The sequence below is a fragment of the Dissoconium aciculare genome (assembly GCF_010015565.1).
Source record: "Dissoconium aciculare CBS 342.82 unplaced genomic scaffold K489scaffold_1, whole genome shotgun sequence".
NCBI classification, from domain to species: Eukaryota; Fungi; Ascomycota; class Dothideomycetes; order Mycosphaerellales; family Dissoconiaceae; genus Dissoconium; species Dissoconium aciculare.
The window spans coordinates 2,651,693-2,679,497 of record NW_022984951.1 but is presented as its reverse complement, the minus strand read 5'-3'; the positions used below and the strand labels follow the sequence as shown (position 1 = coordinate 2,679,497).

The following is a 27,805-nucleotide window of genomic DNA, read 5'->3' as shown; positions in this document are numbered from 1 at the left end:
GAACGAACACGAATGACATGAGGAAGCGACACTTCGCATCGGACTTTCCATGTCTTCTTAAGTTTCCATGAATGTTGAAAGTAGTACTTACTCGATGGAAACGTTGTGAGAATCTATTTCACAGATAAATACGGTATACGGTAGGCTGTGATTGATGCTCAGAATTTGTGCCTTGTTCGTGGTTGAGCCTCGGCTCCCCAGAAATCCAACAGGGTTCATTAGTCCCAGAGGCATATCTCGCGTGAACGCCTCTGATTAACATTAAATAATTCCTCATCGTTATTTACACGCGGACAGAAGTTATCTCTCCCAATCACAACAGAACCAGATTGCCAAAAATGGCCGCGAAGACTCTCGGATTAGATCTCAACTCGAAACGCCAACGGAAGTTGAGCGACTACCCTTACAAGGAAGATTACCGAGCTCGATGGTGAGACCTCCAACGCAGCAAGGAGGAGGATTTCCCATGAATCAAATGCATACTAAGATGAGAAATTGCCGTTGTAGGAACGACAACGACATGTACCACCACGTCAACAACCCGGTCTACGGCGTCCTAATCGACTCCGTCATCAACTCCTATCTGATCTCCAAATGCGGCTACAGCACCTCCGAAGCCACGCAGATCGGCCTCGTCGGCAACTCCTATTGCGATTTCTTCGGGTGAGAGCTAGCAGGAGAAAAGAAAAGCGGGATTCTGCAGCTATGCTGCTGACCGCAAACGTCAAACCACGAACCCGAACGCACGAACTAATCTCGCGCTTCTCTTCCAGATCGGCTCAATACCCCGGAATGCTCTACATCGGCCTACGCGTCGTCAAGATGGGCAAGAGCAGCTTGACTTACGAGTGCGGTATTTTCCAGGAAGGCAGCGAGTCCGTCAAGGCGGTGGGCGGGTAAGCCAGAGCCATTCATTTCTCATTTCCCCTTTTTTTCTATACATGTTTCTCGCATGAAATGCTCGCAGAAGTTGTGTGTGTCTGTGTGCTCCTCTGACGTGGGCTGTTTGGATGGGTGTTGCGCTAACCACATGGGATCGCTATCTAGTTTCACCCAGATCTGGCGCGAGAGGAAAGACTACAAGCCGACGGCGGAGGGCATCCCGGCCAATATCAGACAGGGACTACAACCTTTACTCAAGGGAAGTGAGCAAGGCCCGAGCGATCAGGCGAAGCTGTGATTGTCATCCAATCGACGTATTCATGAGTGTAAGCCTAGTATCATGAGAACTTGTGACATTTCGGAAGGCGGATAGCAAATTCGTGATACGTGGTTCCCGCCGTGACATCATCGCCTACACAGCTCATCTCCCCAACTCTCATGGTCATTTGGGTCCCTTTGCCCTCCGGAGACTGCCGATGTCGAAGTCATCCTTGTTGTCAACGAACCCATCACCATCGACGGCAGCTCGAGGAGACTTTCCTCTTCCTGGCGTCTCTCCGAACAACGATACCTTGGCCCTTCCTGGTGTCTGCAATGAGTTCTTGGAGCTGCTCAAGCCGCCTCGCTGCTCGTCCGCTGCGTCCTGGCCCAGAATGAATGAATATGCGCTTTGCTCCAGCGGCGGCCTTTTGCTTTCCGCCTGGTTGACATGCGTGCTGGATGTCGCGTTTCTCACAGGAAGGATTGTAGAGTCGGCTGGGCTTGGAAGACCGATGTCCAAATCGGTCCGAAGAGCTGCCAATGGTGCTTCCGACAGCTCTAGCGGCGTGGCTAAAGCATCTTCAAACGATGCAGGGTCTGCCAGTGGTCTGGCTTGAGCACCTGACTCCGGTCCCTGTGACGGCAGTTCCTCGTCAATGAAAGGATCTTCAATTCCGACCGCATCTTTTTCCTTGACGTTCACCTCGCTGCTTTCCTGCTCGATCTGCGATGCTTCCATTACCGTGTCTGAAGCAGTGTTGGTATCTACGTCAAGGTCGCCGGTATCCTCGAGAGAAAGCACCAAAGTGGGATCGTCCAGGTAAACCTGCACAAATTGCACCTTCGCAATCGCTGCTCCAAGCTTATCCACACTGTCACCAACCACTGCGGTGGTCTTCTCATCGTCAACGATGCTATCGCCGATAATCTTCTGATGCTCCCACATCTCGCTGACGGCTTCTGTGAGCAATGCGGAAAGCTGTCGATTGCGCTCTTCAAGCTCACGGATTTTATCATTCGGGCGAAGTCCACTCTGCCTCCTCCACGCTGGCGATGCTGGCGTTTGGACATCTCGAATCTCCTGCGCCTTCCTGTGCACTTCGTCCACTGCGTTCCGGACAGCCTTGCCGATGCCAAGTTTCTCGCTTTGAGCATATATGTTTTTGGCTGTGTTCTGGAGTATGGCTTCGATGTTACGGGTCTGACGACTAGCTCGGGGCGGCGAAAACCCAATCCTAGGGCTTCGCGGTATACTAAAGCCGGAGAATGCCGTGATATTGCGCTGCAAGGCTGGAGGCGTGGCTGGTCGACCTGGTTGCAGCAAAGGTCGTCCGGTGTATTTAAGCACAAGCACACTGGCCCCCTGGGTATCCCGATGAGTCTGAAGGTAGAGCGCATCGAGAAGAAGCGCCTGTGCAGGAAACTCTGGACCTTGACGTGGATATTTCAATAGAATTCCAAGAACAGTGTTGTAATCACCTTCCAGGAGATGCCATCGTACTCGTAACAACATTGCAATCGCGATGTAGTTGACAATTTCCAACGTCTGGTCCTCGGCAAATAGGACGTCCCACAATGCCAGCACATCGTCCATCTCGAACTCCCTACCAAATAATAATCGAATCCATCGGATCAGATATATCTGTGGGACGACATCCAAATTGGTGAGGTGCTCAGCTAGTGCAGGGTCGTATAAAGGGAGCAGCTCGTTAGAGATGCGATAACTCCGTGTAGCAATGGATTCAGGCCCTTCTGAGACATAAAAGGTTTTCGAGCTCTGCATGATCTGCCCGAATATTGTAAAGGAATCGTGTTCGATGTGAGCAGAATCGAACACGAAACTGATAACTGCATCTTCGCCCAGGGTCCTACTGGCCTGCCCGAGATCGATCGCATCGGTTTGCACGACCCAGAGCACATGGGCCAAGAGCTCATGCATGCCCTGCTTGTATCCCTATTCGAGCGTCAATGTCACGGTCCTCGCGCACGCTCACGCGGTAACTTACAATATCAGGATTGAGCTTGCAGAAGATCTACAGAGTATCAGCCATACCCTTGAATCGTTACAGCTGATAGCGATGCCGTTTACGTACGAACAAGATGTCCAGCATCATTTGTTGCGTCTGCGTCAATCGGAAGTAGTCGACCTCAGGCATGCACCGTTGGACATCTTTCATGATTTCTGCTCGCAATTCCTCATCCTTGCCCAGCTGCGACCAAGGCGAAGCCTTTCATCTTTTCAGCTTTGGTCAGACCAATGCGCCAGCATTGACATTGATGAGGATCGTCATACCTCCGAATCTTGACTCAAAGGATCAAAGCCCAGATTGACTTCGTCGGGGTTCTCGATGAAGCGAAGGAAGTGTGACCGTAGAGAGTCGTATGCAGATCGCGATGACTTTAATGTCTTCTGCCATACGGTCGCATCCAAAGTGTCGAAGAGGAGAAAGGCCATCCAACATGCTGAGCGGAGACCGTTGACGGCGATGGAGCCCTTCGGTCCTGGTCGGACGGCATCTTTGAGTTCACGAACACTCGTGAATGTCTTAAGCATAAGCCAAGCTTCTCGAGCATCAGTGAGACTACGCATGTTCGGATATACGCCCACAGCAGGCAATATGCAGCGTAGACGATGAAGCGAATTGAAATACAGAGCATGTACAATACAGGCATGACCCAGGTTCCCAGAGGCGGTTCGTGGAATGCACGGACCATGTGATCACAGTCCTGGGATACAAGTGGACTTCTTTATGTGTTGTCTCTATGCATTTCACACACGTTACGACACAAGCGTCCTTCGGATGTTTGCTTTCTTATATTGAACCTCAACTACAGTCATGTATCATCTACGCAGTCAGTGCTGGCTCGGCGGATGTTGAAGGTGCACTAGGAACGGCGGCTACGTCAGCCTTGATTTCCGCCCACGAGGTCTCCCTGTAGCCACCACGTTCGAAGCTCTTCATCGGCACCAGACCGTAACGGTTGAACATCTCCTTGTCCTGGTCCCAACCGTTGCAGTCAGTCGTTAACATTTTCTCGCCCGTGAAGACTGCATTGGCGCCAGCGGAGAAGCACAAAATCTGCTCGGCCTCGCTCATAGTAGTGCGCCCAGCAGCGATACGGATAATGGTTGCAGGCATCACCATACGTGCTGTCGCGATTGTCCTCAAGATGGCGTCGAAGTCGATGCGCTTTCGCTTGGGATCGTCTCCAAGTGGTGTTCCTTTGATAGGGACAAGTGCGTTTACGGGGAAAGATTCGGGGTGAGCTGGCATGGTTGACACGGTGTAGATAAGACCAACATGGTCTTCTGGCTTCTCACCGAGGCCGAGAATTCCGCCCGAGCAGACGTTGATTCCAGCCTTTCGCACGTTGGAGATTGTTTCCAGACGCTCATCGTATGTCCGAGTGGTGATGACAGAGGGATAGTGTTCGCGCGAGGTGTCAACATTGTGGTTGTACGCGGTAAGACCGGCAGTCGCGAGTTCTTCGGCCTGGTTCTGGTCGATCATTCCCAATGTCACACACACTTCCATGTCCATGGCACGAATACCCTCTACCATCGCCTTCACATTCTTCAGACTCGTTTTGCGTCCTCTCATATCCCTCCATGCAGCACCCATGCAGAAACGCGTGCTACCGTTGTCCTTAGCTATCCGAGCGGCCTTGAGAACATCGTCCACTGGGGACATCTTAGTCGCCTTCAAACCAGTGTTGTAGCGGGACGACTGCGAGCAGTATGAGCAGTCCTCGCTGCAACCTCCAGTCTTGATGTTCATGAGCGTGCACATCTGCACCGCGGAGGGAGAGTGGAAGCGGCGATGTATCGTGCCCTGGTTGCAACGTTTGCAGTCAGTATATAAGGGTGCTTATGGGCACATCGACCGAATTCATACCGCCTGGAAGGCCAACTCCATAAGCGGCGTGTTGTAGATCTCTCGGATCTCCTCTTTCGTCCAGTCATATCGCGGAGCGCGAGCATTGACTGCATCTCTCAACACCGAGCTGGCTACGGGTGGAGCTGGCAGCGGTGTTGTTTTGATTGGCGAGAACACATCCTCAACCGGAGTGCTGAAGTATCTGGTGGATGCCCATTGTGAGACCTGTAGGGACCTGACAGCCGCGCGGCGGGGGAGTGCTGTCAAGGCCATGCTGAAGAATGTGGTGAAAGAGGATGTGGTTCCAGTAATGAACTGGTGCTCAGCGATATCCACGACATGATATTAGAAAACCCGCCCACGCCGGTATCTACCTGTGTCTGGACGTCCACACGCACTCGGCATCCACGCATCGGGAATCAAGGTAATCTACCGGGGTGGAAAAGCGCCTATCCACTCACGTTGCTCAATGCTCTCAACGCCAACCCCGCTGCCAATGGCAAGCGCGGGGTTTTCGGCTTTGCTGATAAGTCATCAATTCCACGTGACGCCCCGGAACAAATGGCTCCAGCTTGTTACAATATTGGCCAACGTTGGGAGATAAGGAACCTCTCCTCAGGCATACTCGGCGCTTTTCTTCGGGGAAAAAAGCATTCCACACGGTCTGTTCAAATGTCTGAGACAACACCAAACCGCCGCCCGGAAGAGCTTTCCGCCGGCTCTCCTCGAAGGACGATCCAGCACATTTTATCTTCCGAGAGACGCGAACGAGCCGACGTCGAGGACAGGCAATGCTGTTGTTAAGCGCAGCTCCGAAGCGAATTTGTGGTCGGATTCTGATATTCGTGTTCGAGAGACTCGCCGGATGGTCAGCACGTGACTGGTTCTGCAGAATGTGGCACTGAGAGGTATTAATGCCTGAGGTGTCAAACGGCTGACGACTTTGCGCTGTATGAGCACAAACGAGTCATTCTTGCCTTAGGCATCCAGGTACGGAAAATCATCTCCCCTGGGCATGTACCTGGAGACGAGTCAAGCCACCTCACATTGGGCGCTAGAACGGCTCGCGCCCAAGAGTTCCGGCACGCCACCTCGTCTGCTCGCCGGACGCTTTGGACGACCTACGGTGAGTGAGTATCAGGCGGACGGATGCTAACCCCTCTTCACGAAAACTCCCAGTATGGATGCTACGTGTGGAAGGTGTTTTACGAGGAGGGATCGTAACTGATGCTTAAGCCGCTTCGTTATTCCGCACGGAATCTCACAGCATCGATGCCACTTGCTTGTAGAAGCTGTTTTAAAAGTGGGGATCGTGATCGATGCTCAAGCCGCTTCGTCATACTAAAAGATTTCACATTGCATTGAACCACAATATCACACATCAAATTATCTCACACCAAGTTACACTGCTTTATATCAGATTTTGTCATGTCGATCTGTTGGCTTTCTGCGATGCTCTGGTCGTGCTATCTTACTTCATGTTATACTCAACGATCATACCTACAGTACAAGGTCTACGAATTACTTGATCGTTCAGTCATACACGATCGCATACGAAAATCGGGGCACACAATGGGAGGTTCCAAAAAATATTCATTCATCAAAGCTATATCAAACTGTCCTTCGGTGACGTTGCATCATGCATCATTCTCGTGAGAATGAAGCTCCTCCTCGGATGACATTTCTCATAATTGTGGGGCATCAATCCATTTAAAGGGCGGCAAGGGTGGCGTCGAACTTGGCGGAGATCGAGGCGGAGGCGGAGATCTCGACGGACTGGAGAGTGGCATCGAGCTTCTTGAGCAGGGCAACGCTGAGGGCGACGAGCTTCTTCTCCTCGGCCTCGAGCTTGGCCTTGGTGAGGGTGAGGACGTTGACGAGGCCGGAGAGGACGCTCTCAAGGGCGGTCTTGCCCTTGGCGATGGCGTCGAGGGCCTCAGCGATGGCAACGGCGAGCTCAGCCTTGACCTTGGCGACGATGAGCTTGGACTCAGCGACGGTAAGGGCGGCAGCCTTGTCGATGATGGCGGTGGCGGCGTCAACGGCGGCGTTGACGTCGTCGAGGGAGCTCGAGACGGAGAGGGCGACCTTGAGGTCACCGACCTGGAGCTTGACGACGGCGCTGGTGACGAGCTTGACCTTGGCGGTGATGCTGTCGACAGCGGTGGCGACGGCGGTCACATCGCGCTCAGCGACGAGGGGAGCGGCGAGGGCGAAGGGCGCGATGGCCGCGAGGAGGAAGCTGGAGAAACGCATCTTGATTTGTGGGTTGGGTTTTGAAAATGCGAGGTTTGGAGTTGATGAATGGAGAAGGCAGTTGATGAGCTGTTGAGATGATGATGATGAGAAGTAATTTCTTGATGACGGCCGTCCGATGAAGACCTATTTATGTTTCCATGAGGACGGCCTCCTCGTCGAACTCGACGCCGCGATGTTACGGACATCATCATGGACTCCGACGTGGATGGAATTGTTCCTGCATCGCCAGCTTCGACGCCTCTTCACGCCAGGCGTAAGCCATAGAGAGGGGTAGTCTCTGCGATCTTCTGTCGATCAGTCGAGATGGGTAGATTGAACTCAATACACTGTCACGCCCCAAATAAGCATTGCCTAGAAACGTGAGCCGCTGATCGTTAGCGAGTGAACCAGAGGTGAGGAGATGCATTAACATGAGGCGTTCGTCGAGAAAGTGTAAATCCTTCCAGGCCCCCCCGCACAGATCTTCATCAGTGGCTTCAGCGCTACTCTAACCGCTTGCGGGGTGTTGGTGGCTGCATCAGTCGACGTCGACCCATGATTGATGGAATAAGTCAAAGGACGCAGTGAATTATCCCGAGGCAGACAGACTTCGCTTTTCTCGCGTCCAGTGTAACCACAGGCGTACCTGGCACCGTCGAAGCACCAAGCCTTTCTAGCGTGATCTACCTGTCATCGCTACCGCGACGACACGTGCATCTTGGAACTGTCAGACCGGGGGAGGCAGCAGAAGACTGTCGCTCGCCGATGATGATCTGTCACACCACACGTGCCCACCCACGAAAGCCTCCTCTCGCGCAGTTTATCGGTTACATGCAAGGATCGGCAGCGGTGGCTGCATTCCTGACGAAGCACAATCTATTTAGTATGCTCTTTGAGGAGGGGAGCACACCATTGTCCGCCGCCTCAGTAGCATCGCCCGCGCGATGGCACCCACCACAAACTCGGTGACTTTCATTCCGGTGGATATTCGGCGTGATTGATGACGAGTGATGGCGGTTTGCGGCGCGGTGCAGTATCCGATGGCTGGCCATGACAAGCGTTGGCAATATAGGAGGATGTGCCAATTGATTAGGATTCCAGGGCTCCAATGCAGACGGCCTGCCATCAATGGCTGGCCTGCCAAGTGGGATTGCAATATAATGGCTGAGCTGCCAAGGGAAGCAGACTATCCCAACCTGCTCGTTTCACCGCATGGGGAGATGTGGGGGATTTCGGGCTTGAGGAGAAACTTTCTGCTAAGCGTCGCATGGCAAGAGTGCTTTTTTGCTTTTGGTTCAGATTGACTTTTTCGAATGGAAACAAGACTTTCACCCATGTGAGTCTGGCCAGTCTACGCGCCGCATGAGACGTCTGACCAAAGGTTAATTGAGAGATGCCATCCCAATGCAGGCCTTGGAGCCGTGGGGAGTGACAGGAAGGTTTCGAGCGCTTCTCGATTGAGACAATTTTGAACAAGGATTAGAACTATATAGAATGCGATATACGTGCTGTGGTGGGAGGGGGAACTCCCAAAATTTATGCGCTAATTTCGGGCTGGCGACGCTTGAAAGTAAGCAGTAGATCATCCATGGGGAAGATGGTTGCAAAGACCCGAATGTCCTCGGACGTGCTCGTAATGGTGTGCTCCCACTCGTACTGGGCACTCAACTTGTGCAGCATCAGCATGAGGTTGAGAATGGCATAGGTCTGACCAAGGCAGTAGTGGGGTCCCGTGCCGAATACCAGCCAGTTCTTGCCTTGCTGCTCTGCAGTGCCCGAGACCCATCGCTCTGGCTCGAAAGTGTCTGGGTTCGGGTAGGCCTCGGGGTCGTGCAGAGCGAGCCAGGTAGAGGGGATGATCATGCTTCCCTTCTTAGCAACGTAGTTCATGTCAGGGATGGGGAAATCCTTCTTGACCAGGTACGGGACCATGAGAACGGGTGGTCGGTACCGCAAAGTCTCCTTCACGACTGCACGTGTGTACTCCTGGGATGATATCAGCGTACGTTCGATTGTTGCTCTGATCACGTCATTTTACGTACCATCTTCTCAAGCATGTCCAAAGTGACAGGTGCGTTGGCGTCGGGTCGCACGCGCTGGCCCTCCTCGCGCACTTTTGCGAGCATTTCTGGTCGGTCAGCCACAAGCTGCAGCATCCACGAGCTTGCGCTGGAGGTGGCGTCTTGAGAAGCGAAAAGGAAAGTAAAGACCGTCATGCTGATTTCGAGGTCGCTGAAGTTACGGATAATCATGGCTGGCTTCTCCCCGTCAGGAACTTTCTCACCCTTGGCGAGGCGCTCCCGGTATCGGTCAGATTCCATCATCTGCATGAGCCATCGGTCCATGATACATTCCGGCTCAGCACCCTTCTGCCTCATTCGGACGCGGGCTTTGGCGGCGCAATTGGCAAACGCCTCGAGGACCTTGTCGGCGGCCTTCTTGCCGTACCAGGTCTTAGTGAAAGGCAAAATGAAGGGAAAATTGACCAGCTCCAGAGCAGCAGTAATCATGTAGTAGTCATCGGCGATGCGTTTCACTCCCTCGCGAGACATGTAGTGACCAACAAAGGTACGGCATGACACGGCGCAGAGCAATTCGCGGAGCTTGATGACCCAAGGCACAGGCTTCATGTCGGCGGCGACACTATCCCGCACGAACTCCTCGAAGTACTCAGCGTACACCTCTTGCTGTCCGGGGAGGTATGTCTCCAACGCCTGACGCGTGAACAATCCGTTCAAACCTTTGCGGTATTCAACATGCTCTTTTCCATCCAGAAACACCCAGTTCTCGGGGCGAAGCAGCTTGTGGGCAGCGTCGACCACACAGGGTTTGACGTAGGTCGGGCTGTTGAACACCTTTCGCGCGACATCGCGGGTGGCGGCGATGATGACGAACTTGTGAAAGACGGAGACGCAAGAGAGATCGCCGGACAGCCATTTGGTGTGATACTTTTTGAAGGACGGGTTGACACTGTCGAGGAAAGGCCCCAAGAAGGGAATTTTGAATGCGTCGCCAGCGATTGAGCCCTTCAGTCCCCAGTATGATACTACACATTCCCGTCATCAGTTCGTCTTCCTGTTTGATGACAGCACCTCGATTCAATGCTTACGTTGATCATAGACCACAGCTGCCAGGAACAAGGTCACGAAGACACCGAAGAGATTCGTAGGCGTGGCATTGTCGGAAATCTTGCTCAAAAGGCCAGCGGTGTTGGCCGAAGAGATGGTCGCGTGAAATTGAGCCGGGAACGATGCTGCAGAGGCATTGATGGCCTCCATGAATGAAGCCATGGCGAGCTGGCTGCCTGTGGAAAGTTGTGGTCCTGATCTACAACAAGAACGAGACAATTTTGCGAGAGAAGCGTTGATGGATATTTGCCCCTGCCCACGAGCCTTCCTTTTTCCAGCGGAAATGATGGTCCCGCACCACGGATCCGAGAAGCCCTGAATAATCAAAGTTCCGCCGATAATTATTAATATAATAAGTCCGGAGTGACAGGCCGGGAATATGCGAATGACACGATTACGGGAGCATCACTGATCGACGTTTCATAAAAACCTCTCACCGATATCAACTACATTATTACTGCGATCCTGTATATTATGCCTGTGGTCGTCAAGGCACGCTGCTATCAGTGGTGGTGGCATAGCTGTACGGGCATTTGCACATGTCGATGATGAATCGCGAAATGCACGCCTCCAGCTGGGCAATCTCCAAAAAGTTTATCGAGCCTAGCTTCTTTCGGACATTGAAAATGGTTCGATGTCTGGCAGATCGGCCAATCGTTCGCCGCTAACCTGAAATCACGCGGGATCCCCTTTTGATGTACTGCCCGGCCCTGGAGGTGTAGTAAGCAATGTCCTCTGTGCCTCCCTGTGCCCACCACGTCGGAGCTGTCGGCATCCGTGAGCAAATCCACAATTAGATGCTGTTACAGTATTATATGACACAACACAAAACACTACAATCTGGACGGATGACCAGCTGTGAATTGTCGTTGAAATCATTGGAGAAAAAACTTAGCGCACCAATAAATCATGAACCATCGAAAATCATGGATATCGTGCGCGGTCTGCTTTCGAAGGTCATCGCAGAACTCTTCAACGTAAGCGATCTGGCAGAACATCATCACTCGCTGCAACGGGAAGATACAGTGCGTATCGCGAACGCCATCATCGTGGTGTCGATACTCAAATCATATGTGCAAAGTCGCTCCTCAGGTGAATGTTCGCGCGTGCTAACTACGGTTCTTGGTTCTCCTATATCACTTGAAGTTCCTCGATTCTGTCCCCGCCTTTTTCGAGATGCCTCATCAAGGTTCATCTTCGGCCGGATGCGTGGTGTGCCGCTTCGTCGAAATCGTGGCCGATAATCGGATCGCCCTGACGAACAAGGACTGGTCGCTGTGACCTCACAAAAAAATGTTCTGCTATGTGGATGATCATGCATGACAGTCTACTCTGGTTTCGGTCGATTCGCCTCAGTCACACGACCTGAAATTCCCACAGCGTGTTGCCATGAGGACTTCTCACCAACGCGCCAGTGCTATCAACCACATTGATTGAGTGCAGCTCTTCCGCCCAATGCGGCGAGAGCAATTGATACCCGCCGTCGGGATGGCGACGGGGTGTGACGAGTTCCCAGCCCTGCATTTTCTTCGCAGTGGCGACGACATTGCCCTTGTTGTCGTGGCCCAGGTAGGTCATGGCATGACCATTATAGAAGCCAAAATAGCCATTGCGCTCGATGCATTGCCAGCGGTTATCTACGCTTCCGACGAAGTCGATCGCGTCTTGCATCTGTAGCACGCGACCTTGCATCAATGTGATGGCGTGGGTGGTGCCCTTGCTGAGGATCAGGTAGGATTTGCCGGGCCATGGGACGACCTCCGATGAGTCGAGGGTTGGCGCCATGGAGGATGCGTCTGTCATGGGATCTGCGTCGAGTAGATCCAGTGGTGAGGAAGTCGCGGAGCCTGTTGGCGTGATCTCGCCTGATGCGGTTGTGAAGGTGGCTGAGCTTGCGTCGTCTTCTATTGTGCTCTGGCGCGAAAGCATCGTTTGCTGTGGAGCACTCGATTGCAGCTCAGCGGCGAGACACGGCGTGTGCGATTATGCTGTGCGCACAGAGGTAGTGCTGAACTTCGATGTTCAGGTCTGGTAGCACTCCTGCCTTTTGAAATCCTTGTTGTATTGACCAAGCTTCTGCATGTGCGGTAGGCCAAGGCAGCACTTTAGACGATACCGTTGTTGAGTCCGGGGTCCAGCTACACTGCATATGAGCTGCTTGACTGTATTCTGCACTGGTTCGCTTCCAAGGTTCTCGAAGGATGCTAGTGGATGACGAATGATGCGGAGGAGCCGACTACATTGGTTTTCGCCGTCGAGTTATCGTCGGAGTCGCGTGTTGTGGCAGACGTCATCGGCGACATGATGCATCCCGAGCTAGAAGCCGACACTAGCTACAGGAGACCGGCTTGCGGGCGTGACACGGAGACACTCCGAGTCAGATCGGCGTGGGCAACTAGGGTTGCACAACCCCAACTCGAGAATGAACATCCCAGGTCGCATGCAGAGCGCATCGCAGATACTGTGCGAAATCAATGGGATGCGAATACAATTGAAATGAATACATGCAATGCTACGGCTTGTCGTATCATGACCGTCATCGGCATTCATCGCCAATCGAAATGGCGTTTCGCGGGTAATTGTCGTCGTCAATCATGTGCTCTCGTTAGTGTGACTTTGTGAGTCAGTGGACATTGTCGCCCATACCTCGACGATCACTCAAACAGAAATTGGCCCCGATAGGACACAGAGGGATCTACCCAATGTACATAGGCAACGACTTCAAAAGTGATACTGTCAATGGTCATGTCCTTAACAACAAAGATAATCTATTGTGCTGCTATACACTCCAGGCCAGGATTATGCGCACCACAGATTCGTGTCTTGTCCACGAAGAATGGCATCCGCATGAGCACTGGGTTTCGATGACTGGAAAGAAGATACTGCTACATGGTGGGCAAGGGCAGAATGAAGTTTGCACTGAAATCAGCCATCCGGGTGTCGTTGACAGACTTCTCTCCCAATCGGTCTTCACAGTCGAATGCACGACCAAGCAAAAGTGGGCACCCAGCGACAGGCAACGGCAGTTTCAAAAGTCGTGGTCGTCGAGTACTTCGCATGCAAGGGTGGGTTTGACAATTACTCAACGAGAAGGCTCTGCAGACGAGCTTCCGCAGCGATGACCTATTGTTCAGTCAGTCGAATGGCCATTGCAAACAGTGCACTCAAACATCAAACATCAGGGGGAACGATGCAAACAGTACTGACCTCAACAGCTTGTCGGACCTCCAGAACTCTTCGGCACTCTCCGATCCAATCGCGAGACAGAACACCTGCCCAGCCTTTGAGACCGTTCATTTCGCGGGCTGCAGCATCGACATCACCTTCCTCGAGAAGGACCTCCGTGCGCGCGAGGATAGCCTCCACATCGTCACCTTCAGGCAGGCCGCGGTCGGATTTCTTCTGGAACATCAATCGAGAGAGGACAGCGCTGGCGGCATGGCTTGCAATGCCCGCGTCGGCAGGGAGCAGGGATGCCTTACGGACCTCAGTCGCGACGCGGCGGAAGCGGTCGATCAGCGAGGCGACGGAAGGAATTCCACGCTGGTAAGCAGTAGGGTTGATGGACGCGATGGCGGCATTCACAACGTCGTTGCCTTGGCTGACCTCCTTGAGGGCGACGAGCTCATCGAGGAAAGGAGTCGGGTAATCCGAAGCCTGTAATTTCGACCGAACGGCCTCGAGCGCGACTTGGAGATGTTGCGTCTTCAGAGTAGCATCGACGACAGAGTTCCATTGACCGGTCAGCTTCTCTAATTCATCCACGCTCGCCGAAAGCTCCTCAAGCTTGGAGAGACGGCCCTCGCGCTCTTCCTCGACCTTGGACTTGACGCTCTTAAGAAATCCTTGCTGGATCGCAATCTCTTGCTCGAGGAGGGATTTCTTGTTCTTTTCGTCGGCGATTTTCTTGGCAGCATCGAGCTCAGCGGCGAGCTTCTGTTGATAGCTGGTGCTGAGCCTCTCGCGTTCGTTTTCGTACTCCTCTCTCCACCGGGTTTCTTGCTCGTGCATCTCACGTTCGAGGCGGCTTACAAGCTCCTGTGCAGCCTTGTCAAACTCAGTGTTCGCCTCGGTGACCTTAGCCTCGGCTTCCTGGCTCGCGCTGTCCTTGAGAGTGCGGATGCTTGAGATGATTTTGTTGAGGTCCTCCTTGGCAGTAATCATGACGTTTGAATATTTCGATGCATCAGGCGATGCATTTACAGTGGTGATGATGTTGTTGAGCATCTTGACCAATTCTTGAACCACAGGCTCGTTTGCCTCCGGCACATTGACATGATCTACCAAGGTTGCGGCCGGCTTAGAAGCAGGTTCGGACGTGGACTTGGTTGCTGACGAGGCCGATGATTTCCCAGTCGACTCTTTCGCCGATGTCTTCGCGGCATCCTGCTTGGGGAGGAGCTTGTGCGAGACGTCAGAGACCTTTTCGCTCAATTTGGACTTGTTGTCATCTGTTGCGCTAGATGCGGACTCGGCCAAACGAGGGTTGACACCGCTGGATCTCCCAATCGTAACCTTGTTCTCACCACGAGTCTGAGGCCAGACCTTGTTCTCGAAAGCACCCTTGGGGAATCGCTTCCGGAACTCGCGGTCCTCGAAATACGCGACTGCGTCCTCGCCGTACGGCACGTACTCAGTGAAGAAGTCATGGAAGTTGTCATTGACCAGCGAGAAGTAAACACCACCTCCGTATCCAAGCGCGGCAAGCAGGATCCATCTGATGAAGAACGATCGCCAGGTGCGGCGTTTCTTTGCAGGGCGGACGGGGGCGGGAGCAGCGCTCTGAGAGCCGTTCGGTGGGAGATTTGCAGCGGCGGTCGGCGTATTGGCGTGAGCCTCAGTTGGAGTTGGTGGCTCTACAGGGATCTGGGACTCGGCGATGGTGTTTGCTGCCACGGACGGCGTGGGCGTATGCAGAATAGGTGGCTGAGGCACTCCGGCAACTGTAGCACTCTCACTACCTGGGAGAACGATTTTGTCGGGCGTTCGCGAGTCCGCAAACGTCCTCTGCTCGGCAATGTTAGAATATTGTTGACGACCAGAACAATTTCAGTGGCCTACCGCGAGCGGGTATGAGATGCGTTGCAGCTGGCATTGGCGCCTCAAGCCCTGGCGTAGAGCCTGCTCGAGGCTGGCATTGCTTCGAGCTGCGACGATACGCAGCATTGTGAGCTGCTGATGGGCAACGGAGAGCGCAAAGTCGCGTCGTTGATTTGCTTCTCGTTGTTGAGCTTTCGTGATATTCTGTCTGGCGAGCTCGGCTGTCGGAGCTCTAGCGGCTGTACCCGCCCGCAAAGACTGGCTACGATACTGCCAAGCATCGACGACGTCAATGTAGGTCGCGAAGTCATTCAGATTTATTTGAATCAATCCATGCAGAAGATTTTCGTGGATACGGTCCGATAATCTATCATGGGCTTCTAGAATGCATCGACTCACGTGATGATTGAGTGTACGTGGACTAACATTGTGGGAGAGTGATTCATGTATCGTTTCCTTTGAGTCCGTCCGAGCATCGCCATAAATCGCCATGTACTGCTGACTTTGGTAACACCCTTGCCTGAGGACCGGATACAAGCATCGCGGCCAAGGCCAAGCCGTTACAGTTCACAATAGTATTGGTACACAAGCTGCCTTCCTACCCCGAGAAGTATGACCCACAATAAATCTTGAAGCACAGCAGATCGAGTCGCCTTGCTATGCAAACTTCTCCACCAGTCCTCGGCAGTGAAAGCAATAAACAACATCCTGTATTCCGCCCTGCGCCCGCTTGCTGTGACGATGAAAGCATGCTGCTCTGTGAAAGGAAAGAAAGTGGCCAGAAGGTTGCCTTGTTATACATGTTGGAAAAGTCCGAAGTCGTCAATGGAGCAGAGGACCAACGCGGTCTTACTGTGCTTGGCCCCTGCCACCGCGAGGAGCCGATGGTCCACCTGGACCGCCACGACCACGAGGGCCAAAGTTACCACGGTTTCCCTGAGGGAAGTTGGCGCCGCCGCGTGGAGGACCTTGGCTGCCTGGCCCGCCGCGGCCGCCACGGCCTTGATAGTTGCCACGAGGGAAACCCGGGCCGTTCTGGCGAGGAGCACGTCGCTCCTCGACGAACAGCTTGTCACCCTGCATCTCGAACGGGGTACTGAGCGCGTTCTTGAACCCTTCGGCGGTTTTGTAATCGACAAAAGCACAGTTCTGTTGAACGTTAGCGAAAATTTATACATCATGAAACAGTCCTCAACGTACCTTGGGAGCACGAGCAATGTCGAAGTGAGCCAGCTCGCCAAACTGCTCTAGCTGGGCCTTCAACTCGTCATGCGCAATGTTTTCAGAGACATTCTTGATGTAGCCGCGGTACTGCTGTGGTTCAACGGGTGCTGGGGCAACTTGGCGTGAGGTCTGGCGGTTGTGGCTCCCACCGACTGCAGTCCACTCCTCGTCTTGTCCGTCCTTGGCGGCTGGAGCGGTCGGAGCGGAGGTCGGAGCGGTGGTCGCGCTAGTCGTACTTGCCGCGTCCGCGCCGGCTTGGTTCGCCGGAGTAATTACAGTTGCGCTAGGCGCGGATGGCTTGGGCTGCTTAGGTGCAGCAGACGATTGGTTCGGGATGATAGGAGTGGCAACCTTGTTTGCGGCAGCAGCGAGGGTTGCCCAAGTCTTGGGCACAGCGGGCACCGGCGCAGCTGGCTTCGTTGCAGGAGCAGGCTTTGCGGCCGGAACAGCGACCGGAGTAGCGGCACGAGTGGGTTCGGGCTCCTTCGGGACTTCCGACTTTGGTTCAGATTCTCCTGTTGGCGCTTGCTTAGAGCCTTCGGTAGGAACAGCCACAGGGGTCGCAGCAGGCTCCTTCTCTCCCTCAGCAGCAGAATCATCACCATTGACCGTGGCAGTGGTCTTCTCCTCTGCAGATTTGTCCTGGGCAGCGGTCTCCTCGAGTGACTTGTCCACTGTCTCAACCGCGACAGGGTCTGCGAGGGTCTTTGGCTCAGGATCGGTAGGTGCTGACACCTGGCTGGCTTGCGTCTCTTCTGGCTGGTTGTGTGTCTCGACCTCCGCCTCCTCGTCATCCTCTGCTAGATATCGGAAAATGTCGTTCAAGACGAAGTAGCCATTAGTCTGTGTAGCAAGGACGAAGGTCTGTGTGAATTTCTTGTGTGGCTGGGATTTGTTGGAGATCTCGCCAATGACTTGAATGACGATGTTGGAATCAGATGCTTGCGAATCAACATTGGTCACGCGAACCTTGCAGTCCTGAAAGTCGAGCTCTTGGATTTTGTCATTGATCGCACGCTGACCAACACAGACGTCAACCTTGTCAGTTTCCTGACCAGAGACAAATTGTGACCGCTTGTTGTAGAAAAGGTACAATCGTTCGGGGGTGCGGCTGAGGGTTGTGTAGTACTGCTCGACGAAGTACCAACCAACCTCATCCTTGGAGACATCTTGTTGGGAGGTAGCGGTGGTGGAAGTGGAGGAAGTAGTCGGCGCGTTCGCGGTCGCCTGAGAGGACGAATTATAGGCTGGGTAGTTGTTCTGATCGCCGCCCGCATAGCCCTGGTTGGAGGTGTAGCTGCCGTTTGTCTGGGGAACGTTTTCGGTCGCCATGATTTCGAAGGAGTGTCGATCGATTGAGGTGGTTCCTTCGAGTTCAGTCGGAGATGCTATTACGGCTCAAGTATCGACAGTGTTGTGGTGAGTGAGTGAGTGATGGCGTGGGCAATGATGCACCGGGACTTTGAGGTGCTTTGTAGGAATTTGGGCGGGAGACTTTTGGTGTGACAAACAATCGCGTGACTTTTCAGGCGGAGACAGGAGAGAAGCTAACGTTCGATATCGGACCGATGGAAGTCGTAGAAATCAAAGATTGTCTAAAGACTGGAATGAGAAGTGTGAGTGTGCTGGTGTGAGAGGATGAAATGCGAAAGAGAAGAGTGTGTGTGTGCAGTATCGAGAGAGTTGCGAATTTGGCTGATCAGCATTCGTTCGATGAGGTAAGGCAATCGAACTTTTGAACAAAGAGCGCCATCAAGCACCGAAAACAGGTGACCGTGCGCGCTTCTTCATGTCTTGCCAAGAACAGGTCTGCACTGCAAGGAGCTGGAGATCATCAAACCCTGGTTTCCTGCACATCATTATCGTGCACTGCTCACTAACTTTCATTAGGCATACTATTTTAATACGACACATACAGTATATCGGAGGTAGTAATTGACAATGGCATGTATCGGACGTGTCTACAAGCAGCGCAAACAAATGGCGGGCGGTATGACAACAGTCGGCACAATGGGACCGTCTACTCATGCAGCTCTGCCTGTCTGGATCGGTATCTCACTTTCTCTGTGGTGACCGCAGCACGCGAGTAAAAATCGCACTGACCAGATCATTTCAACAATGGCCGCGGCAAGTGGTCAAGGGCACCGTGTGTGGATGGCGAGCTCTGTCCCCATTGTTTTGAACTCCTCCGCCATCTACAGTGTATACTTAGCTACCTAGTAGGTATGGATCTAGAGGAGAGATATTTCGCACAAGTCCAACCATGGTATCGCCCAAGCAGACCATACCTGGGTACGTATATATAATTTGGTGCCTCGATTGTTCGAGGTCGTCTCCCAGTATAGTTGACCAGAGCATTCTTTCAGCTCATCATTTTATCAATACCAACGCGTAGGGGTGATCATAAGATGCCATTTACAGATCACATACTACACAGAGCTAACTCCAACTTCCAGCAAAGGCGACGCATCGGAACTGCAGGGTCGGTTCATTCAAACAGCCTAATCATTAAATACAGTAGGGCTCTTGATGAATGGACGGGGCTCTGCATGACAAGCCGATGACGCACGGACAACGTGCGCGCGTGAACCCTTGTGACCAGAAACGCGGGCGAAAGACTTGCAGAACTACTGCAGTAAGAGACTCTACGGAACTGCACGCTTGAAGCAGTCGTCTCGAGGCAGCAGGATCCTACGATTACTGCTTATCACTGCTGCTGTCCCTTGTGTGCGGAATTTGTAGCGTAGACACCGCGTCCTGCCACTTTGCAAGTTCACTCGGGCGACAACTTCAGATACAAACGAATATGCAATCGAGCGGACAATCTCGCTAGTGGATCTGTTGTTGCTCACATCGCAGCGACCATCGCACCCCTTCACGTCCTCCTAACCGACTAGCATACGGAATGATCAATTGAGAATCATGGCGAGTGCATACGCTGATCCAGACACCCCTACTGGGACGGGCAGCGGGTTTGGAAAGAGTGTTTTGATAGTCACGGGTGTCAGCGCTCTGATTGCATGCCTGCTCACGATCGGGTGAGTGTCTGGGAATTGGACCTGACATTTACAAGCCGTTCGGTCCATCTGACAATCTTCTGCTGTTCAGTGTCATCCTCCTGCAGGCAAAGAACTATCGAAAACCCCTGCTACAACGCCATGTCATTCGAATCCTGGTTCTCGTGCCTCTCTTCTCGGTTGCTTCATGGGCTTCTCTCACCTCACTTCAGGTGGCTTTCTGGATCGATCCCTTTCGTGATGTCTACGAAGCCTTCACCATCTATACTTTCTTCAACCTCTTGATCAACTTCCTTGGCGGTGAGCGAAGTCTTATACTCATGATGATGGGTCGCCCACCTGTGCCACACTTGTGGCCGTTGAACCATGTATTTGCCAAAGTCGACATCAGCGATCCACACACATTTCTTCAGATCAAGAGGGGGATTCTACAATACATTTATGTAAAGCCTTTGTTGGCGGTGGCGACCGTGGTCTGCAAGGCGACTGGCACATGGAAAGAAGGTACACTCGCACTCGATTCGGGATATGCCTGGAGTGGACTCATCTACAACGTCAGCATCTTCTGGTCTCTGTATGACCTGGCTCTGTTCTGGGTATGCATGTCGGCCGATCTGCAACCTTTCCGACCCATGCCCAAGTTTCTCTGCATCAAAGGCATCATCTTTGCATCCTGGTGGCAGGGATTCTTCCTATCCATCTTAGTCTGGCTTGGAGCCATCACAGGCATAGCCGGCACAGACTATGACGCAGATAGCCTCGCCGCCGCGATACAGGATGCGCTGATTTGCATTGAAATGCCGTTCTTTGCCGTAGCACAGTGGTACGCCTTCAAGTGGCAGGACTATGCGGACAAGACCATAAGCGATGCTCGCATGCCCATTCGTTTTGCCCTACGAGACGCGTTCGGACCTCGAGACCTCATCGAAGACGCCAAGGAAACCATGAGTGGGAAGAAATATGACTACCGCTATTTTGATGCCGAAGATAACGTTATTGGACACGAAGAGTCAAGGAGTAGGGAAGCACGCATGAGGGAAGGAATGCGGTATGAAAGAGGCGGACGAGGCAAATACTGGGTCCCTGCTGCGGGCCATGCGGACAGCAAACAGCCCCTGCTCAGCCGATTAGTAGGAAATAGCCATGCAAGGACAATGAGCCCAGGAGGTGGACATAATCATCGATCCTCCAGCCAGCACAGCAAGGACTACGGGACAAGTGATGAGCCAGAGGAGACTGTTCTCGACCCGGAAGAGGAGAGGCTGTATACCAATGCTCGCGCTCTTGAGTTTGGCGACTGGAACTATCCTGTGATCAACACCCATTTCGCATCTCGCGAGGACCGGCTCTACGCGGACCCGAACATAGTATCGCAATCCACGAACCGAGTGATTCTGCAGTCCTCGCGAGAAAACCGACAGAGACGTAAGAGTAGGATAGAGTCAATCCGCGACAGCGTTCATCAACACGGCAGACCAGAAGCTTCGAAAAAGCGCGACGAACGCGGCAGCGACTCGAGCCATGGTGGGATTGCCTCGAAGGGAAAGGAGAAGCTCAAGTCAGTCCCTGTCGTCGGCAGCTTGCTCCGACACGATTCTTCGGATTCCGCCAAATCGGACAGTTCACAGCTCGTTGACCTGATCGTCGAAGATCGGCAAGCGGAGGCGATCGAGCGTGTCCGAGCCCGCAAAGAAGGCGGGCCCGGCTGGAACCGGATTAAGCAGCAACATTTTGTCCATACGTTCCCGGACGAGTCCGCATCGGAGGAGGTCCGCGCAGGTTTCAACCCGGATCGGGTCGAGCAAAAGGTCACAGATGGCTCGCATACGCTCGACGATCCATTCGAGATCGGCGATGGCGATGAAGTCTCCAAGGCCGTCGGAGATCTGGAGGGTGAAGACGAAGTAGACGCACACCAGCCTTGGGACAAGAAAGAGTATCCGGGCAAGGGGAAAGGCAATGTTCAGGACGACGACACCGCCACAAGTCCTCTCTTCGAAGAGGAAAGGAACGCGTGGGGTGACGAACGATGATCCTGACGAAGCTGCATTTCAAAGGCGTTTGAATAGAGAAGTCTATGCATCGGTCGTGATATGAAGAGCGATGCCTTAATCATGTGAGAGTCTTTCGGATTTGATGTGCCTCCTGTAGATGCGCGCGTGGTGAACGTACAGCCCGTTGGTATTCCTGTCCGTTCTTCGAGTCACCGGACGCATCCTCCCTATCGACGTTTCGGTGAAAATTCCATGCAAGGAATTTGTGCGACATATCATGCATCACTCCCAGTTTTGCCTATCCCGCGGAAGGATGCTGTGGAAGGATGCTGTGAAACACGACATTATCCTTGACAGCTCTGGAGCGCTAGAGAGCCTGGGGTACGTGCAGATCCGTGATCTCCGGTAGCTGCAGGTCAAAAGCACACTCACATCAGGTGAACCCTCTGAAGTTGGAAGCGCTGGAGGATGCACAAAGTGCAGGCCTCCCCCATGATGGATGTTGTTCGTGACGGGCGCACATTCTATCAATGAGCGCACATGTTCGGTCTGGCGGTGTTTCATCATCTAGCAGAGACTGGAAGACTCAGTTACTTGGGACAAAGGCTCGCCTCGCAGTTCAGGATATATCCTCACTGCTCATTGCTGCCCACAATCCTTCCAGCTCGTTACTCAACTCTGCGAAGCACTGATATCGTCACTAGAATTTATTCTTATAAGTGAAAGCATCGTCTACATGCGGGAATGGAACCCGGATTTAAGTCCACCACGCCCGAGACGACTATTGTCGGGGTGGAAATCGTAGACTTTGCCACCGTCGATTCCCCACCGATAGACTGGGAAGTAAACGACAACGCAACGGAGTCTGATGAAACATCGGAGATCTTCGAGCGCGAAGAGCCACCCATGCGACGCCCAAAAACAGTCCACTGGGACCTCCCCATCAGCAAAACCGACTACAATCTCCTCAAGACCGGCTTCACGCCCCAATCCATGGACGATCGCTGGGAGATGACGCCGGCGTACCTCGAAGAGAGCTCCGCATATAGCTTGTGCTTCGCACGGTCGTGGACCGGTATCCCGCACTATGTGCTCATCGTCAGAGACCAAGGGCCGATCATCGACTCGATGGTCTATGAATCGCTGACGGAGGGTGGCAATGAAATCACTGAAAATACTGCGAAGAAAGAAGTCATTGCCCTTGCGAGAGACTGGCTGAAGTGTGAGATTGGGGCGTTCCCGAGTCTCGAGGGAGAATCGCTGTTTTTTCCGGTTGATAATGCGAGAGAGCCGAGTGACGAGCACTGCGACTGGAGCATTGTCGATTCTATCAGGGCATTGATGCGCGCTCGCTGGCGTGGATGGTCGGGAATCGAGTAACCTTTTATAACAATCTTACTCCCTACTTAATTCCAAGGATATTAGTAGTAAGGACTTAAATTGATGACTACCTACCTGGGTAATAATAACAACCACATCATGCTCATAAAAACATTACAGACTTGTTGCTAGAGCCCTGGAGCGCATCTTGCTCCGAGACCAGCACGTGACGCCCGATGATCTCCCATCACGCCGCCATCCTTCGCTTAGCACCATCGCGCAAGCGAGAGTGCAGTCGGGCCATGCACATGCATAATGGAGGCGTAGAATGGTTCAAAGTCAGAGGGCCACCATTAGCGTAAACCCGAGAACAGAATGCACGAACGAGACACATCCCTTGCGTGAAACCCGCCTCGCCTGCTCTCGCCGATTACGCCTCGTTCTCACCATTTCCACAAGATATGTAGGTACTCGTTCGTTTCCTTTTTCCAATTCCGAAAAACATATTCCCACATGAGTACGCCTATTCGTGGTATCTATCATCGGTGAGCTCGCCTACAGGCAATGATGCTGTCAACATTTGACGTCACCAGCCTCGCGGCAGCGTCAAGGCTGTTTTTGGACTTTTGTCACGACTTTCCGCTCCTGGTTGCCGGTGGAATCTGCGGCGCCGGGCTCGCGTTCTACGTGACATACCAGCTCTTTTTCCATCCCCTCAGTCAGTACCCCGGGCCATTGCTCGGGCGACTGACCCAGTGGTACGACGTATATCATGCCTACATCGGAGACAAGCACATCCTCTTCCAGCGCTTACATCAGGAGTACGGCACTGTAGTCCGCTTCTCTCCCGGCTCTTTATCGATCAACGACCCAGACGCGCTGAAGATCATCTACTCTCATGGTGCCAATGTCCAAAAATCGGTGTTCTACAAATGTTTTCGTGCGGCGCCTACTGCTATCAGCACCCTGCTCGCGACGGAAAAGCACCAACATGCGCGCAAGCGTCGCGTCATGGGCCAGGCCTTCTCCGATCAGGCAATTCGTGGTTTTGAGCAATACGTCCTGAGCCATGTTGAAGATCTTGTGGAACGCATCGGCGCCACTTTGGACCAGAGTAAGAAAACCGAGAACCCGTGGAGTACGCCTTTAGACATGGCTGCGTGGTGCAATTGGCTTGTGTTTGACATCATGGGCGACTTGGTCTTCGGTCGATCGTTCGGGACTCTCGGAGATCGGCCTGAAAATCGCAACGGCATCTATCTTCTCGGTCGTGCAGCCCGGCGAAACTACGTGGTGGCGGCTATGCCCATGCTGCTATATACCGGTGCCGAAAAGATCCTGCCAATCTTAAGAGGCTTGTACGCCGATCGATCGAAGTATCTCGCGTTCGGAAAGCGCCAGGTCATGGAGCGCACGAAAGACAGCAAAGCATCAGGATCCCCGCGCTTGGAAAGTGGTCGCCGCGATATCTTCTCCTTCTTACTAAACGCCAAGGACCCTGAATCTGGACAAGGTTTCCATCAGAATGAATTGTGGATGGAAGGCAACACGCTGATTGTTGCAGGAAGCGATACCACGTCGACGTATGTATCACCCTAAGCACTTGGGCAACCCCGTCGATTTCGATCCTAACATTCTTCTAGCACACTGGCTGCTGCGCTACATTACTTACTTCATAATGATCACTGCCTTGAGCGCCTCCAGTCTGAATTGCGTAAAACATTTCATTCCGCCAGTGAGATCCAGATGGGCGCTCAGCTGAGAAGCTGTTCATATCTCCGCGCGTGTATCGACGAAACGATGCGAATGAGCCCGGCCGTCGGCGGACTTCTGCCTCGAGAGGTTCTCAAGGGAGGACTCGCCATTCCATCACTCGGACTGAAGATCCCAGCCGGTGTAGATGTCGGCGTTCCAATCTATGCCATCCACCACCACGCGGACTACATCGTTGAACCATTCAAGTTCGATCCTGAGCGCTGGCTGACCGGAGAAACAGAAGCGGAAGCATCCAGACATCCACAGGATCGAGATGCCCTCAACGCCGTGTTCAACCCATTCAGCATCGGCCACAGGGCATGTCTTGGCAAGCCCTTGGTGTACATGGAGCTCTCCATCGCATTGGCCCGAATTCTATGGGAATTCGACATGCGACTGGCAGCCGATCAGCATGTTAGCCCATTTGTTGGTCGTGATCTTAGTCAGGGACTGCGACAACCTGGTGAGTATCAACTCTTGGATTGGTTCATGAGCCGCAACGAGGGCCCTTGGGCTGAGATCCGTCGACGTGACGGAGCACGATGATGGTCAGCTCTGGGACAACTAGAGCGAGGAAGGGAGATCGAGCTATGTTTATGCATGACGATGATGGAGGAACGGCCGGGCTCAACTTGAAAATAGAGATGAAGGATTATCGAAAAGGCTGGCAGAGATCGATGTGAATAGGTCGTCATTATACCCCCGTAGTGTAGAAGAGAGACGAAGCCTGTCCGTCTTCCTATTGGAAATCCATATGTTCTGTACCCGTGTCCCACCAACCATTACAAGAACGGCACCAGCGCGAAGACGGCCAAGAAACGATATCGGATTGCGCTGTGTCTTGGCATTCTGCCTTTCCTTCTGCTGTTCAACCACGAAGGCAGGCTGCGTCGTCGTGCCACGGGCATGTCTTTTGCTATCTATAGCCTTCTATAGCGCGCTTCCTAGCGAGAAATACAAGCGCTCTGCACGTGTCATTGACGCACGTAGCTTTAGAATCGGGCGGGAGAGATTCCTTTCGAAAACATCAAGTAATAGCCAGCCACTTTCTTCATTCACTTGTAACCGAGTGCCGCCGCGGGAGAGGATCAACCCGGCCATGCAGTTTAAAATACAACTATTTCCGCACGACTTTTTCTCTCTCTCTCTCTCTCCCCCTGCGCTCGACACATTCAATTCTTCCTCATCATCGATTGGCGCATTTTTCTCTTACTGACTTGTCTCTTCGGCGAACGTCCTCCAGGTAGAAGAAACCGACGATGATGAAAAAGTTTCTCGCTTCAGGCCACATCACACCGCGCATCGGTCCGGGTTTCCACAGAGACATGGAAACGCCCCCTTCCCGTCGCCTACACCCATCACACTGGGTGCAAACGGCGAGACTTCGCGAGAACGCCCCGCAGGACGTTTTCAGATGTTGTCGTGGATAGGCCGGATGTTGCCGTAGGGCGCGCGAGCTTCGACGGCACCGTCGCCGGTCGCGACGGGCCGGATGTTGTTGCCGATAGGGTGGGCTTCGCGGGCCTCGAGGGCGTCGTCGCCGGTGAGGATAGGGCGGATATTGTTGCCGTAGGGATCACGGGCCTCGATGTCGTGGATAGGGCGGATGTTGTTGTAAGGAGCGCGGACCTCGATGGGGGCCGCCGAGGCAACTATGGCGGAACCGACTGCGGCCGCGATGGCGACAGTCGCGAGAGAGAACTTCATGGTTGCGAGAAGGGAGTAACCAGGTAAGGGGTGGGAAAACAATGGCTGTTGAGTTAATCGGAGAGGATACGGATGGGCTGATGGGAATGAAACGGGAAGTGAGAAGTTGTTTATATGTCTGCCTTTCGAGGCGAGGGAATAGCGAGGAGCAGAAACGGCCGCGAGGGCAGCAGCAAGTAAGGAAGAAAGAGATCATGCCACCAAGCCACCAAGCCACCAGAGGCACAAAGGTACAGTACAAGTCCATTGCATCATTCTTTGACGATGCGCCAAGATCGCTTGTGGTGCCTTCGATGAGATGATTTCTCCTCTATCCATCTCTCATGATCATTGGCGATTAGGAATTGACATGCGCTTAGGCGTGTTCGCAACGGTAGGGGATTTGGCGGAGCAGTAGGCTTCGCTTCGATATTATGCATATCAGAAGACCACCATTGTTTCGCCGAGATTGATGTCTTCTTGATTGTGGACATTGCAGGTGATTGTGACAACGGCTCTTTTCAACGAGAATGATGAAGGACATCACAGCAATCGGCGCGAGGTCGTTGACATTTCTGTACTACTAGCGGTGGAAGCCGGCTGGCCGAGACTTGTGATCATCATGCCTGCTGTACGCTCTGTCGTTCGTCGGGATGTCCAGTCCGATGGTCCGCGTATCGGAAGGAGAGCATCTGCACAAATCCGTGTCCGAAGAGGTTTCTTCACCGCGTCTGAATATAGCGAAAGGCTGCCTACGACAATTATCGATGCGGAGCCTCGCCGCATTGACATCCACGACCATCTGACCGTCGAGGGCGGTTAGCGGCGTATGCATGCTTTAAGCGATGAAAGTACTGTTCCGAAGCGAGGGCTTGCTGACGTCCCCGCTTGGGGATTCTAGATCATCCATTACCTAGTATATTAGGAGTATGTTTCGAGGGCGGGCGACGCTGCTACCAGGGAGGGCATCGTCGGGATCGCCGCGCTTGTACATACGTGAGATTCGAGCGTCAGTATCCATTGTAGGAGATATCGTGAAGCGGCTCGTCGTACTGCGACGACTTCTTTACAATTTAGCTCAGGTTGCTTTCTATGGTGTCAGCGAATAGTAATAACTGGTGACGGCCCTGTTCCTCCAGCCGCTTAATCATCCTGGCCCGATCTTATTGGGAATCAGCAACGTGCTTATCCATTGCAGGTTAAGAACCGGCCGTTGTTGAGAGTTCGATACATGGCGCTGGACGGGCTGATTGTATCATGCTTGGGCAGAGTCCACTCGAAATCCTCCTGATAACTGCTGCTTTGCTTGCGATCATGAATATGTGAACGGTATGGTATGTAGACACGAAAATAGTGCCAACGAGGATGAACATGAGTCGCGT

General features: G+C 53.1%; 13 protein-coding genes across 13 annotated transcripts; 5 read left to right on the top strand and 8 right to left on the bottom strand.

Moving 5' to 3' along the window:
• The first annotated feature begins 111 nt into the window (after nt 1-111).
• K489DRAFT_30172 (Thioesterase/thiol ester dehydrase-isomerase) lies at nt 112-1,252 on the top strand. Its single transcript, XM_033600436.1, has 4 exons — nt 112-430; nt 508-663; nt 774-896; nt 1,048-1,252. Exons 1-4 carry the CDS (start codon nt 339-341, stop codon nt 1,178-1,180), a joined length of 504 nt encoding a protein of 167 aa, XP_033464895.1. The 5' UTR covers nt 112-338; the 3' UTR covers nt 1,181-1,252.
• A 72-nt stretch (nt 1,253-1,324) lies between these two features.
• On the bottom strand, nt 1,325-3,733 carry K489DRAFT_406493 (RabGAP/TBC; the record flags this gene model as incomplete). Its single annotated transcript, XM_033607260.1, has 4 exons — nt 1,325-3,097; nt 3,150-3,176; nt 3,237-3,371; nt 3,437-3,733. The coding sequence occupies 4 exons, from the start codon at nt 3,731-3,733 to the stop codon at nt 1,325-1,327; spliced, it is 2,232 nt and encodes a 743-aa protein (XP_033464894.1).
• A 213-nt stretch (nt 3,734-3,946) lies between these two features.
• Nucleotides 3,947-5,425, bottom strand: K489DRAFT_428145 (biotin synthase). Its single transcript, XM_033608323.1, has 2 exons — nt 5,040-5,425; nt 3,947-4,976 (listed from the first exon to the last, which is right to left on the bottom strand). The coding sequence occupies exons 1-2, from the start codon at nt 5,292-5,294 to the stop codon at nt 3,990-3,992; spliced, it is 1,242 nt and encodes a 413-aa protein (XP_033464893.1). The 5' UTR covers nt 5,295-5,425; the 3' UTR covers nt 3,947-3,989.
• Nucleotides 5,426-6,704: 1,279 nt separating this feature from the next.
• Nucleotides 6,705-7,773, bottom strand: K489DRAFT_30006 (uncharacterized protein). Its single transcript, XM_033600396.1, has one exon. It carries the CDS (start codon nt 7,275-7,277, stop codon nt 6,732-6,734), a length of 546 nt encoding a protein of 181 aa, XP_033464892.1. The 5' UTR covers nt 7,278-7,773; the 3' UTR covers nt 6,705-6,731.
• Nucleotides 7,774-8,795: 1,022 nt separating this feature from the next.
• Nucleotides 8,796-10,549, bottom strand: K489DRAFT_366951 (ERG5, C-22 sterol desaturase; the record flags this gene model as incomplete). Its single annotated transcript, XM_033602820.1, has 3 exons — nt 8,796-9,245; nt 9,302-10,305; nt 10,369-10,549. The coding sequence occupies 3 exons, from the start codon at nt 10,547-10,549 to the stop codon at nt 8,796-8,798; spliced, it is 1,635 nt and encodes a 544-aa protein (XP_033464891.1).
• Nucleotides 10,550-11,287: 738 nt separating this feature from the next.
• On the bottom strand, nt 11,288-12,761 carry K489DRAFT_376016 (uncharacterized protein). Its single transcript, XM_033603816.1, has one exon. The coding sequence runs from the start codon at nt 12,314-12,316 to the stop codon at nt 11,744-11,746; it is 573 nt and encodes a 190-aa protein (XP_033464890.1). The 5' UTR covers nt 12,317-12,761; the 3' UTR covers nt 11,288-11,743.
• A 399-nt stretch (nt 12,762-13,160) lies between these two features.
• K489DRAFT_330940 (uncharacterized protein) lies at nt 13,161-15,649 on the bottom strand. Its single transcript, XM_033602129.1, has 3 exons — nt 15,449-15,649; nt 13,595-15,394; nt 13,161-13,510 (listed from the first exon to the last, which is right to left on the bottom strand). Exons 1-3 carry the CDS (start codon nt 15,551-15,553, stop codon nt 13,466-13,468), a joined length of 1,950 nt encoding a protein of 649 aa, XP_033464889.1. The 5' UTR covers nt 15,554-15,649; the 3' UTR covers nt 13,161-13,465.
• Nucleotides 15,650-15,861: 212 nt separating this feature from the next.
• K489DRAFT_376015 (uncharacterized protein) lies at nt 15,862-18,269 on the bottom strand. The gene is made up of 2 exons (XM_033603815.1): nt 16,628-18,269; nt 15,862-16,576 (listed from the first exon to the last, which is right to left on the bottom strand). The coding sequence occupies exons 1-2, from the start codon at nt 17,981-17,983 to the stop codon at nt 16,277-16,279; spliced, it is 1,656 nt and encodes a 551-aa protein (XP_033464888.1). The 5' UTR covers nt 17,984-18,269; the 3' UTR covers nt 15,862-16,276.
• Nucleotides 18,270-19,573: 1,304 nt separating this feature from the next.
• Nucleotides 19,574-21,701, top strand: K489DRAFT_366948 (DUF300-domain-containing protein; the record flags this gene model as incomplete). Its single annotated transcript, XM_033602819.1, has 2 exons — nt 19,574-19,689; nt 19,760-21,701. 2 exons carry the CDS (start codon nt 19,574-19,576, stop codon nt 21,699-21,701), a joined length of 2,058 nt encoding a protein of 685 aa, XP_033464887.1.
• Nucleotides 21,702-22,568: 867 nt separating this feature from the next.
• On the top strand, nt 22,569-22,904 carry K489DRAFT_289021 (uncharacterized protein; the record flags this gene model as incomplete). Its single annotated transcript, XM_033600143.1, has 1 exon — nt 22,569-22,904. A coding segment is annotated over one exon (336 nt), but the record flags the coding sequence as incomplete, so codon positions are not given.
• A 533-nt stretch (nt 22,905-23,437) lies between these two features.
• On the top strand, nt 23,438-25,514 carry K489DRAFT_330928 (putative P450 monooxygenase). The gene is made up of 2 exons (XM_033602128.1): nt 23,438-24,565; nt 24,626-25,514. The coding sequence occupies exons 1-2, from the start codon at nt 23,547-23,549 to the stop codon at nt 25,281-25,283; spliced, it is 1,677 nt and encodes a 558-aa protein (XP_033464885.1). The 5' UTR covers nt 23,438-23,546; the 3' UTR covers nt 25,284-25,514.
• On the top strand, nt 25,362-26,133 carry K489DRAFT_29867 (uncharacterized protein). Its single transcript, XM_033600355.1, has one exon. It carries the CDS (start codon nt 25,492-25,494, stop codon nt 25,951-25,953), a length of 462 nt encoding a protein of 153 aa, XP_033464884.1. The 5' UTR covers nt 25,362-25,491; the 3' UTR covers nt 25,954-26,133.
• K489DRAFT_376012 (uncharacterized protein) lies at nt 25,915-26,644 on the bottom strand. The gene has a single exon (XM_033603814.1). The coding sequence runs from the start codon at nt 26,442-26,444 to the stop codon at nt 26,148-26,150; it is 297 nt and encodes a 98-aa protein (XP_033464883.1). The 5' UTR covers nt 26,445-26,644; the 3' UTR covers nt 25,915-26,147.
• Between the last annotated feature and the right edge of the window lie 1,161 nt (nt 26,645-27,805).

Bases quoted from the DNA above. Each gene is read 5' to 3' on its own strand.
- K489DRAFT_376012 (XM_033603814.1), bottom strand. From the start codon at position 26,444: ATGAAGTTCTCTCTCGCGACTGTCGCCATCGCGGCCGCAGTCGGTTCC.
- K489DRAFT_29867 (XM_033600355.1), top strand. From the start codon at position 25,492: ATGTTCTGTACCCGTGTCCCACCAACCATTACAAGAACGGCACCAGCG.
- K489DRAFT_330928 (XM_033602128.1), top strand. From the start codon at position 23,547: ATGATGCTGTCAACATTTGACGTCACCAGCCTCGCGGCAGCGTCAAGG. The intron at 24,566-24,625 runs GTATGTATCACC...ACATTCTTCTAG, and splicing joins GGAAGCGATACCACGTCGAC to CACACTGGCTGCTGCGCTAC.
- K489DRAFT_376015 (XM_033603815.1), bottom strand. From the start codon at position 17,983: ATGGCGACCGAAAACGTTCCCCAGACAAACGGCAGCTACACCTCCAAC. The intron at 16,577-16,627 runs GTACGTTGAGGA...AACGTTCAACAG, and splicing joins ACATTGCTCGTGCTCCCAAG to AACTGTGCTTTTGTCGATTA.
- K489DRAFT_428145 (XM_033608323.1), bottom strand. From the start codon at position 5,294: ATGGCCTTGACAGCACTCCCCCGCCGCGCGGCTGTCAGGTCCCTACAG. The intron at 4,977-5,039 runs GTATGAATTCGG...CGTTGCAACCAG, and splicing joins TGGAGTTGGCCTTCCAGGCG to GGCACGATACATCGCCGCTT.
- K489DRAFT_30006 (XM_033600396.1), bottom strand. From the start codon at position 7,277: ATGCGTTTCTCCAGCTTCCTCCTCGCGGCCATCGCGCCCTTCGCCCTC.
- K489DRAFT_30172 (XM_033600436.1), top strand. From the start codon at position 339: ATGGCCGCGAAGACTCTCGGATTAGATCTCAACTCGAAACGCCAACGG. The intron at 431-507 runs GTGAGACCTCCA...TTGCCGTTGTAG, and splicing joins GAAGATTACCGAGCTCGATG to GAACGACAACGACATGTACC. The intron at 664-773 runs GTGAGAGCTAGC...CTTCTCTTCCAG, and splicing joins TCCTATTGCGATTTCTTCGG to ATCGGCTCAATACCCCGGAA.
- K489DRAFT_330940 (XM_033602129.1), bottom strand. From the start codon at position 15,553: ATGCTGCGTATCGTCGCAGCTCGAAGCAATGCCAGCCTCGAGCAGGCT. The intron at 15,395-15,448 runs GTAGGCCACTGA...ATTGCCGAGCAG, and splicing joins GCATCTCATACCCGCTCGCG to AGGACGTTTGCGGACTCGCG. The intron at 13,511-13,594 runs GTCAGTACTGTT...ACTGAACAATAG, and splicing joins AGGTCCGACAAGCTGTTGAG to GTCATCGCTGCGGAAGCTCG.
- K489DRAFT_376016 (XM_033603816.1), bottom strand. From the start codon at position 12,316: ATGCTTTCGCGCCAGAGCACAATAGAAGACGACGCAAGCTCAGCCACC.